The sequence below is a fragment of the Phycodurus eques genome, chromosome 23 (assembly GCF_024500275.1).
Source record: "Phycodurus eques isolate BA_2022a chromosome 23, UOR_Pequ_1.1, whole genome shotgun sequence".
Lineage (NCBI taxonomy): Eukaryota > Metazoa > Chordata > Actinopteri > Syngnathiformes > Syngnathidae > Phycodurus > Phycodurus eques.
Window position 1 is genome coordinate 1,503,747 of NC_084547.1, and position 12,067 is coordinate 1,515,813.

Sequence of the window (12,067 nt, forward strand, 5' to 3'; positions counted from 1 at the left end):
CAATTGACTCTTTGCGGACTCCGTAGTAAGCAGCAAAAAAAAAAAAAACGCTTATTTAGTTTGATGAAGTTTTATTTTGATATGGGCTTAAGACACTGGGAGATACTCCCGACTTTGAGTCACATAGCTTGTATTGTTATGAAATCATTAGAAAAACAATTGTCAGAAAAAATATTCATCAAACAAAACCCTCAAAAGAAAAAGTTGTTGTTTTTTTTCCCAAGTGAATGCAATACGCTTCTGTCATTTTTCATATAGTCAAACCATTTATTTATTTTTTTGCCAACTTTATTTGGCTGTCCTAACTCAAGGACTTCCAACGGGCGTTTACGTAGCACGTCAACCTCGTCGTTGACAGTTTAGCCTGCGCACGCTAATGACTTCATTCACATTTCCTTCCTAACAAAGAGGATTTGCCGCTTTATCGCCAAAATCTGAGCGATTCCCCACCGCCTCGCCCCCAAAAATAAACATTCTTTGATCCTCTCAAGCAGGAAGGGGGTACGAGGGTCCCACAAAAAGGGTGGGCGGGTGGACAGCAACCCCCCTTTTTTGGGTCCTATTAATCCCCGCAGAGTTGCCGGAATAGTTTGTTTGACTGATAAGCGTTTGGATACTTATATAGTTGATACAGAGTTCGGCATGTACGCTAGGTTAGTAAAACAGGTTTGACCTTGTTTGGTTTTTTTTCTTCTCCTCCAGCGTATCAGATTTAAACATTTCCAGTTGACAAACAGCGCTTTTGTTTGGTCATGTTGCAACTTGATCGTGACCGATCTCGCTTTAATAACGGATTCAATCTTTCAAGCGCGATGACTTGGACACTACATTTAGGTCGTAACGATTATATCAATGCATTAGTTTTTTTTCACTCAGCGTTAAAACAAGTTAACCGGTGTAAAATACCAAAAAAAAAAAAAAAAATTTAAACAAAAAAAAAACAGGACAATGGCATGAAAAAAAAAAAAAAAACTAAAAAAAATCTTGCGTGCGGGCGTTACAGAAAAATTGGTGGGACGGACAAATGCGCTGCATACTGTATTTTTTTTCTCACTTTTGTTGGGCGTTCACCCTTGGCGGGGGTCCGCCGCTCCACTGGGCATTGTTTCATTTGCAAAGCACTCACTGTCAGTGTCAACGAGTGTTTGGAGAACGTTTTGGGGGCTTCACGCCGGTGTTTGCGGACAAACTCGCTCAGCGTTAGCGCGACAAACAAGCGCGTATTTGTCGCCCGGGTCCATCTTTGGCGCCCCCATTGTTCGCCGGCGCTGAGGCGTCATGGAGCTAAGTGAGGGGCCCCGATGGATCACCGCCAGACCTTGGACCACCAGCCAAGGCGGGAGAGGAACAGAACAGAATATAGAATAGGGGACCCGAAGATGGCAAACGATTACACCGGAGAACTGCTGTTGTCCTCTTCATTCGCATGTACAATGGGATGAGAATTCAGAAATGAAGTAACGCAAACTCATTCAATTGGACATGACATTTAATTCAAAGCACACTTTTAAGACTCATTAACCTTGACATTCTATTCAAGCCACATGTAGCTTGAGATGAAAAGGTACCCAAAACAAACAAACAAACTTTGTTGGCCTTTCACTTGCTCAATAGGCAGTGTAGGATTTCACTCACACCAAAAAGTAAACTTCATTGAGTTAGAATCTTACATAGAAGATAATCCTTACAACTTTCGTTTTTGCGTGCCCGTTTTATTCAAATGTGCTCTCTCTCGACACCATTTGATTGTTGTTGCTAATGTCATCATTCCAACTGGTTTTTATCTTGAGTTGCGCAGTTTCGCACGTCTTACTCATACTTGCGCAGTGCGTCGTTCGCATGGTTACAATACAGGCAGCTCGTGTTTTGAAAGCGTTTCTAGTGGAGGGGTAAGTGCAGCTGGAGCAGATAAGGCCAGACAGTGTCTTAATTGTTTTCTAAACAGATCTCGGACGCGTCCTGGAACAGACGCGCTTCCTTATCGGAGGCAAACGGTCTTGATAATCTGACCGTCGATCTCGCAAAACGTGATTGCACGGAGGACTGAGTTGCCTAAATGCTGAGAAAAGAGGGAGGAAGAAAGAAAAAAAACACGCGCGTACATTCACTCGTCGAATAACTAATCGCTCGGATAGAATGGGAAAATGTACTTTTAGTAGTTTAGAATGTTATTTACGCTGCACGGTGAAAGGATGCCCCAAAATGTGTACAAAATGCACTTATTCTCCAACGTATTTACAATTTTAATTCAATAAAATCCAAGTTTTTAGTGTACTAGCTTTTTTGGGGAGCTATATTTTCCCATTGTTTCAAAAGGTACAATATGCTCATTATAGTCATGACCGATTTCAACCAAATGCAGTTCAATTTGTCTTTTTGGTGTTCTAGCTTTTATTTTTTTACTACATTTTCACATAGTTTCAAAGTGGTCAGGATACACAAAAATAAAATGCTTTTGTATGCTGTCCTACTAAATGGTTTTTTTTGTCTGCTCTATTTTCAGTTTCATATGTGTATGATTCCAACTAATTGCCCTTAAACTTCGCAAAAAAATAAATAAAATAAATTCCTATTTACTGGTAATTAAAAGATTTTTCAGTGTTTTAGCGTTACGTCGAAGCGGTAAGTCTATGTTCCGCAAAATATGGAAGATTCCAACTCAATGCTGTTCGCTTTTTGGACGAAATCGTACTAAATGTCAGTTTTCCCCTTTTGTTGTGCAAGTGAAATCCTGATACAGACAAAAAAAAAAAAAAAAAGAGAGAAAAAAATTGGATTTGAGTCCCATTTCTTTGTTTTGTGTACATTGTTACCTTAAGCAACATGTAGCTTTAACATAGTCTGTAGGCTAATGAGGCGTCAAAGCGCTCGTTATTTGGAGTAAATGCCAAGCTGGCCGGGGGGGGGGGGGGCAAGGGGGACAAAAAGCCACACAGCGGAGGGGCCTTTCGTATCAATGGGCAACCGCGGGGTGACGTCAGAGTTCCTCTAAGCTGCCCTTTGTATGCCCCGCCCCCCTTCTGCTCCTCTCATTAGGCCTTGATCCCAGAATTAGAAGCTCCAACGAATACCGCATCGGGCCGGCACGACTTGGAGGAAAATACCCGCGGAGCTTTTGGCCACAGCGATGCAACCTTTTTCTCCTTTGAATCCACACTATTTAAGTATTTTCCCCATTGAAAACAATGGGAGGAGAAATGAGCCAACATTTGACACTGGTATCACGATACTGTGAGTTAAAATCTAGCAACGTGATTAAAAGTGACTTATAAATCAAAGGTATTATTACTATTATTAATCATGACATCCCTATTTAGGCCCAATTATTGAATCGCAAAAGCAAATAAAAGAATTCATCACGATATCGTCATTGTAAAACAATAAGCTGCATCTCTATTTGCATAAAATAGCAACAACATACATAATTCAACACGATATGAATGTATTGCTGGCGATACCACACAATAAAACATCACGATTCAATATTTGAGCCCGTGGTGAGCGATAACAGTATATATGTACGTTGAGACCTTCAAGTTCCTGGGAATCACAGTCTCTCAGGACCTGAAGTGGGTGTTCAACATCAAGTCCGTTCTCAAAAAGGCCCAGCAGAGGATTTACTTCCTGCGGCTTCTGAGGAAGCAGGGCCTGCCGCGGGAGCTGTTGAGGCAGTTCTACGCAGCGCTCATCGACGCAGTCCTGTGTTCTTCCGTCACAAGTCTGGTTTGGCGCTGCTACAATGAAAGGACAAACTCCGACTGCGACGGACAATCAAAACTGCTGAAAAGATTGTCGGCACCCCCCCTTACGCACCCTTGGGGACTTGAACTAAGACGAGAGCGTGGAAAATCCTCTCGGACCCTCCACATCCCGGTCACCGGCTCTTCCAGCTCCTTCCCTCGGGTAGGCGCAACCGAACAATGCAAAATAAAACTAGCAGACACTCCAACAGCTTCTTCCCTCTTGCCGTTAACTTCTCAAACGGGTAACTTACAATTCCATTGCAACATGCTGCCAATTTTTTTGTCACATTTCTGTCGGGCCAATTATACATTACTCGATACTGTAGTAGTCTCGCCACGCCGCACTGTTTGCACATCTGTTGTTGACCAATACTGGCCACTCATGTGCCTGACTAGCATCTGCACCACTTGCACGACCGACCGAGGAGTATCTGCAACATTTGCACAATCGACATTGTCCCAGATTATCACACTACTAGTCACTTAAAACTGCATACATTTCTTGAAGTCTCGGCGCCCTTTGCACAAAGGTCATTGCACCGGACTATTGCTTTATCAGTCATTCAAACTGCTAATTGCTAGAGGACTCTGCATCTTTTTTGCACAATTGTCGAAATATATTATATATATATATATATATATATATATATATATATATATATATATATATATAATTATACCGGCATTACCAGATTACCAGCAACCTTTTATTGTCTTTATGTCTCCAAAGTATTCTCTCTGTCAATTGACTGTGTGTTGTCGTACTAGAGCGGCACCAACTACCGGAGACAAATTCCTTGTGTGTTTTTTGGACATACTTGGCAAATAAAGGTGATTCTGTTTCTGATGGTTTACCGCAATATAAATGTCGGCTGCGGGTATCGCGATACTGTACCGTGAAACATTTTGATTCAACACGATACCAACATTGGACGCTTGTATTGCGATACTGCGCCCTCGAGCGTACTGATACGACTCATTGTGACGGTTACAAATAATGATTTGACCCATGTCGGTATTCCATTTGTTTGATATCGATACTGTACAGCTAATGATATGATACATGGCGATAACAATATTTGGCCCCTCCTCCTATGATATGCTGTCATCCAAACTACGTCAAGGAAAGTGTCACTGACTGGGAAGACCACCTCCGGGGAACCAGACCTCCGCCTTTTTTTATGGAACGAATGAATGGCATTTCCATTCATTTCAATGGGGAAAGTTGAGTTGCGATGTGTGAGTTCAGGTACGATGATAGTTACCAAACTAATTAAACGGCCAACTAATGTATACTGGAATGTCGGCTGTTTTATTCTCACCATTCTCCACCCCGAATCATCGAGTGGCATTCAATGACATGGTGATACACAAACACGCACCTCTGCTTGCGAACTCAGGCGCACCCCCGCCCCTCCCGATCTAAAAGGTCATGAGAAACGTTGCTCTAATCCCCTCGCTGTCCCTGCTCGCCTTCTAAGAGCGGAGGGGGGTGGAGGGGCTTTTGTTTGTCCCGAACAAAAGGGGTGTGGGAGTGAGCAAAGAGTCTGCGCACCACCACCTGCAATTAACAGCTTAGAGGTCGAACCCTCAGTGACCACACGGAGAAGAGGAAACGTCAAGATTAGGTGGGAAGGAACTGGAAAGACTTTTGTCACACAACCTTCCTCAGCAGAAGCGGGAGGACAGTCACCTTATACCCACGGTACTGTAATCACGCGGCTCACACAATCGTCAACGAGGCCTTTTGTTTGCCGGCCCGTATGGCGGATCGGCCCCGATGAGCGCGTGGACATCTGCCGAGGACCGGGAGACGCGCCTCCGATTCCAGCTCGGCTGAAAATATCGTTTTTGTCTTCCGAGATTCAAATGAAATCAGCGCTTGCCAACAACGACAGTGTTACCGTAGAAAAATGTATCATGACAGTATCGCCATAGAGCGATAAATGTTGGCAAATACAGCTTCCGCCTCAAATATATTTAAAAAAAATAATTATAATAATAAAATCAGCATTTAACATAGCAATACAGGATACCAACAACGATACGTGTCCTGAGAATGTGCCGCAGAATGAGACCATCTGCATATGAATCGGTTTGATGACAGTATCACGAAACAGTGATAATGTCCTAAGAATGTGTGTGTCCTGTAGATGGTAGCAACGCATCATCCAAATACTGAGGAGGAAGAGAAGCATGGCAGATCATGTATGCATGCATCCAGTATGAGGGCCCATGGGTGGGGGATCATTTGTCAACCCATACAGGAGGCATGCTGGTAGCCCCCCACGCCCCCACCCCACCCATCCTCTTCCCCCTGCCTCGGAGGCTGGGTGGCAGAGGATGGGAGGATGTAGGTCTAAGCCGAGCGTGACGTCCCTTCACTCACCACAAATGCAAGAAAATCAAGACGAGTCAACTGGAACAGCAAACAAGTGCTTCCTGTATTACGATACAGCAACCTCATCTGGCTCCTCTCAACGCGGAGGAGCAGCGGCTCTACTCTGAGCCCCTCCCGGATGACCGAATTTCTCACCTTATCTCTAAGGGAGAAGGAAATTTCACTTTGGCCCCGTGTAGCTGTCATTTTGTTCTTTCCGTCACGACTCACAGCTCGTGACCTGAGGTGAGGGCAGGAACGTCGCTCACCTTCTTCACCGTGACAGAACTGTGCAGAGTCCGCATCACTGCAGAGTCTCCATCGCGACAGTCGCTGCACCGATCCGCTTGTCGACCTCACGCATCGTTCTTCCCTCGCTCGGGAACGAGGCCCCAAGATACTTGAACTTCTCCACTCGGGGGAGGATTTTCATCACCGACCTAGAGGGGGCACTCCACCCTTTTCTGACCGAGGACAACGACCTCATATTTGTAGGTGCTGATTCTCATCACAACCGCTTCACACTCAGCCCCGAACTGCTCCAGCGAAAGTTGAAGATTGTGGCTCGATGAAGCCAACAGAACCACATGATCTGAAAGACGTAATTCACTGAACCAGACCCCCCTCAAGGCCTCGGCTGAGTTTGGTAATTCTGCCCATAAAGGTAATGAACAGAATATGTGCCAAAGGGCAGCCTTGCCATCCCCACTATACACATTGTTGGAAGTGCTACTGCTTCTCCCTCCTAAGAAGCCGGACAGTGGACCAGAATTTCCACAAAGGCATCCCGAAGTCGCTTGGCCTCACCGAACTCCTCCCGTGGCTGAATTTTTGCCTCAGCGACCAACAAAGCTGCATTCTGCAATTCATCGCACTTTAAAAGCAAGCACAGTGTCCGAAAGTGCTGTAGAAGGAATAAATTCCAAAGAAAAACTAATTGACAGAAATCTGAAAGGCAGGTAAATAATGCGTCATTTTTATCATAGATCTGTACAACGTGTGGGCCAACTTGTTTCTGCTGCCCTCGAGTGGCCAGTATAAATACTGTACCTCATGTTGTAGTTGTCATTGTCACCTGTTGCTAGCCAGAACGCATGTGACGGTCATGTCCCCAATGGACAAAAAGCGGACAGGAACAACAAGTCATAGATACGGTCCTGAGTAACCATCAACCCTAAAACTAACTCGGAACTATATTCCCAAACAGTCAACACCAGCCTTCAACCCCAACTTTAACCCTCAGCCCTAACCTAAAACCTCAAACCAAACTCAGCCTCAACCATTGCCTAATCATAAACCGTTACCCAAAATCTAACGCCTTAGCCCTAATGCTCAACCGTAAAGATAATCCCTTCACCCTGACTGTCACCTCTCACTGCCACCTCTCAACTGAAACTCTCAACCTCAAAACTAAACCTCAACCCAAAAACCGTCAACCCTAATCCTCAACCAAGCTAGACCTCCGACCCCTAGCGCTACCTTAACTCTCGATCATAACCCTAAAACTTCAGCCGTGACCCCTCACCGTTGACCCTAACCCTAAGCCATAACCCAAAACCTCAAGCCTAACCCCCTAAACCTAACTCCAACCAGACACAAATAGTGTGGGTACTTTTCCTCTGGGTCACTACAAGCTGGAATCATGCCAGTCTGAGTTGCCAGCGTGGGATCTGAACTCATTTCCATGCTGGGCACAAATGAAGTTAGGAATAGCCTGAGAGGAACAAAAAAAAAAAAAAAGGGGGGGGTGGGGGGGCTCAGTTGACTGAGTGCCCCCACACAACAGCCCACACTTGTCCTCCATTTCTGCTTTGCAGAGAACAGTACCGCAGTGTTCCGGGACTGAGATTTATCGGCGTACCCTCGCGGTCAGGGCCCGGTAAAGATAAAGAAGCGCATCACGCGAGGGCAGAGGGGGGCCACAGGGATGGGGGGGCAGCGGCGGGAGTATATAAACGGAGGTCGCTCCACATTCCCGATCCCACAGTCTTGCTCGCGCTCCATCGCCCCCCTCGCCCTGTCGCCCAGGCTGCAACCATGGCGTTCGACGGAACCTGGAAGGTGGAACGTAGCGAGAACTACGACGCCTTCATGGAACAAATGGGTGAGTGGCAAGAACTGAGTCTCGATCTTATGTACACAAAAAATATTGAACGCTTTGAGGTGCAATGACTTGCTCCCTCAAGCGTTTAACAGTTACCCAGGTTACTCTAAGGTCCATTAGGATAAGACTTTATACCTTTACCGGTTTGGGCTTAAGGAATTAGAGTCAACTCATACCGTATCCCTATTTCAGATACTCTTGGGAGTAACCCTACCCTCAAAGAAGCTTATTATTATTATTACATACTATTGATACTGGACTTCAACACGCTGTACCTGTTGCAGTTTCGGTCTAAGATGCAAGACCCCTAGCGTTCCACTATAGCAGGGGTGTCAAAGTCATTGTAGTTCAGTGGCCGCATACAGCCTAATTTGATGTGAAAGGGGCTGGGCAACTAAAATCATACCATAATTAACACAAATAAATACTGTAACAATAAGTTTTCCCTTGGTTCTATAGCAAAACAAAACTTTTTAGAAGTAACTTTTTTTGTTGTTTTTTATTACTGTACAAAACAACCTCAGATTTCTTGTGCATAATACCTGATCACAGTGATTGTATTATTGGGCACAAAACTAAGCATAATAATTAGGTATCCTTATTCCCCACAACGTCGTGTATTTTTCCCCCTTTCAAATTCATCCCGCGGGCTGGATTGTACCCTCTAAGCGGGCCGGTTTTGGCCCGCGGGCCCTAACTTTGACACCTGCGTATTTCCTTGTAGGCATCAACGTCATGAAGCGCAAACTAGCGGAGCACGACAACCTCAAGATCGGCATCCAGCAGAGCGGAAACGACTTCCACATCAAGGAGTCCAGCACGTTCCGCACCAAAGACATCCACTTCACGCTCGGGACGCCCTTCGACTACAGCCTGGCCGACGGCACCGAGGTCTCGGTAAGTGTCCGCGAGGCTATTAATATGGGAGACATGCCTACTAGTACACGGTTCCGAAGCCCGGGTCGCCATAATCGCGGAGCCACCGAAGCAGACTGAAAAGGTTCGTTCCCGTGTGCCAATCAGGGTACGTGGGAGATGGAGGGGGACACGCTGAAAGGAAAATTCACCCGCAAGGACAACGACAAGGTGCTGACCACCTCCAGGATCCTGCTGGGAGACGAACTGGTGCAGGTCAGTGGCGCAAAGTGGACACTTTGGAAAGTGGGATGTAACCAAGTACAAATACATCATTGCTGCACTTAACTCATTCACTGCCAGCCTTCCCACTTAACATGGATATTTCACTTCTCAAGCCGTCAATGGCAGTGAATGTATGTTTTTCAGGTATCTGTACTTTACATGATGATTTACTTTTTACGTTTACCTCTTTCTAATCCTTTTTCAAAATAGGATCGCTACTTTGTAAACCTCCGCGGTTGACGACACAGAGTTGACACACAAAAATGATTTAAATAGAGCGGTAAAGTTAACTGTGGTTGAGCTCAAAGTTGATTGATAACTTAGCGCTTCTTGAAATGTTTCCACCAAGTAAAATTTGAAAAATATCAATATCCTCTCTCTCCAGGTCCCACTATCATGGCCAACATTAAAAAAACAAAAACAGTAGTGTAGTGTTCATCAACTCAAGGCAGGTTTTATTGGTAAAAGTATATTTTATATTATTGGAAGCCACTGTCAAATTATGCACAGTTTGAACATAACCGCTGCACTTAAACATGGGAAAATGAACAAAAAATGCTCAATGGTTCTATCAAAACGGTTACAATTCAGGTTAAACAATTGTACCTGAATTGAATACTTCAAAACTATCTGTTCTTAAAGAGTAAATGCAAATGTCATGTTGAAATGTAAATACAACTCAAGTGAAATGCGATTCTTTCAGATACCACAAGAGGGACTATTACCCATCCATGAATAATATTTAAGAGAATTTTATATTTTTGGTGAATACATCATCTAGTGCCAGCCAAAAAAAATAAAAAATACAAAATTGCTTTTTTTTTTTTTTTTTTTTGCACAGTCTTGTTTTTGTTGAGTTAATTTTTACGAAAATATCTGTGTGACCTCTGTATTTTAGACAGCTCTGTGAACAAAACTTTTTTTTTTTCTTCCCCCATCCTGCAGAGTTACAACTATGAGGGTGTAGACGCCAAGAGGATCTTCAAGAAGCAGTAATCCTTTTTGGTTTGTTTGTTTTTTTAACTTGGTTTCTTTTTCTATATCTTCGGTGCACAAAGAAAGCATACAATTTCCATTACAATTGGACAACAAGGCAATGTTGTTAACATTTTCTATCTTAAAAAAATCCATCTAAATTGTTAAATTTGTGCAAAAAATTTAAATAAAGTATATATATATATATATATATTAAATCAACAAGTGTGTTGGTAGTTTGTCATTGGGATGCTTAAAATGTAATTAAAGCCACTGACCACAAAAGGTAAGAAAAGGTCGATATTTTTAACGATATGTTTGCGCCATATTAAAATATTTGTTTTCGCTTTTAAATAATGCATTTTAGTTAAACATTGACCCAATAAATCTGTCACCTATAACTAATGTTATTATTGTTAAAATCTTCTGTCTTAAATCTGCTTTATACTAAATCGACTGAATGAATGCCAATTGTTTTATTTTGTTATAATCCTGCCGTGCGGGATTAATTAGTCATTTATTTTAACGGTCTAAACAGTGCTCCAATAATTCTGTATTATTAATAAAATGAGTACTTTACCTGTAGCTTGAAGATGGGCGGGCGCAAAGCGTCGTGCCGACCACCAGATGGCGCTGTGCAGCTTCTAATCATGTGACGCGCCACCTTGCAAAAGCAACTCGGAGGCAGATTATCGTTATCACGATATCGTTGTCAGATTTTCAATTTTAAATGACACTGCATACCATTTCAGGATTAACATTTTTTTCGTGTGAGCAATCACAGTGACCTCCTCGCTGGCGGTAATACAAAAGGACAAATAAATAAATAAATAAATAAATAAAGGTCAAGTTGGGATCATGTCGATCTTTAATGGCAAACGGCCTGAAATGTCTTCATTGAACATTTTCATAAAAACCTTTTTTTGTTGTTGTTTTTAAACAAATAAGGCTAGCCTAATATGCAGCTAGCCACACTGTATACATAAACATGGGATTTACAAGCATGTACTGTACCATACTAGAAAAACACCCATTCACTCCAATGGCGTTTGTTTTCTTTGTTTTGTTTTGTTATTGTCATTGTCAGGATTTCACAGTGAATTATGTAGTATTATACAGTATATCGTACATACAGTACAGTACGTTCCAACCCGTCAGATACAGCACGCACACACAAATGAATATACAATACAATAATACTTACATTGAATTATATAATTGGGAAAACAACACCCATAAAACACACGCACACACTTTATAAATACTTGAAAGAAATTTTGGTGTGTTAAAAAAAAAAATGTCTTAAAACCAAAAAAATAATAATAATTCTTGGATCAAATACGATTGTGCATATTAATTAATTATTAGACATCGACTAGTCTGATATGTACGAAGGTGTATTCGGGCCACACAAATTAAAAGAGAATAAAGTTAGCAGACTAATCGCAAAGTAAACAAGTCAATTTACACAGAATAAAGTTGTAAACAACACTAAAATAAAGTCACAATATTTCCAGGAAGAAGAAGAAAAAAAAAAAAAAAAGACTAAGCTGCAGTTGTAATATTGCAAGAAAAAAAGTCAGAAAGATAATTTTTTTTTTAACAAAAATAAAGTTGTATAATATAACCAGAGGGGGGAAAAAAATAATATAGTACAACCTTTTTCTCATAATAGTATGACGATTCTCGGAATATTGTGATTTTTTCGCACAAAAGTACGACTTA

At 42.5% G+C, this 12,067-nt stretch overlaps 1 protein-coding gene across 1 annotated transcript; it reads left to right on the top strand.

The window, feature by feature from the left end:
* The first annotated feature begins 7,951 nt into the window (after positions 1–7,951).
* On the top strand, positions 7,952–10,567 carry LOC133398038 (fatty acid-binding protein, intestinal-like). The gene is made up of 4 exons (XM_061669620.1): positions 7,952–8,227; positions 8,952–9,124; positions 9,251–9,358; positions 10,313–10,567. The coding sequence occupies exons 1-4, from the start codon at positions 8,161–8,163 to the stop codon at positions 10,361–10,363; spliced, it is 399 nt and encodes a 132-aa protein (XP_061525604.1). The 5' UTR covers positions 7,952–8,160; the 3' UTR covers positions 10,364–10,567.
* Positions 10,568–12,067: the final 1,500 nt, after the last annotated feature.

Bases quoted from the DNA above. Each gene is read 5' to 3' on its own strand.
- LOC133398038 (XM_061669620.1), top strand. From the start codon at position 8,161: ATGGCGTTCGACGGAACCTGGAAGGTGGAACGTAGCGAGAACTACGAC. The intron at 9,125-9,250 runs GTAAGTGTCCGC...TGTGCCAATCAG, and splicing joins CCGACGGCACCGAGGTCTCG to GGTACGTGGGAGATGGAGGG. The intron at 9,359-10,312 runs GTCAGTGGCGCA...CCCATCCTGCAG, and splicing joins TGGGAGACGAACTGGTGCAG to AGTTACAACTATGAGGGTGT.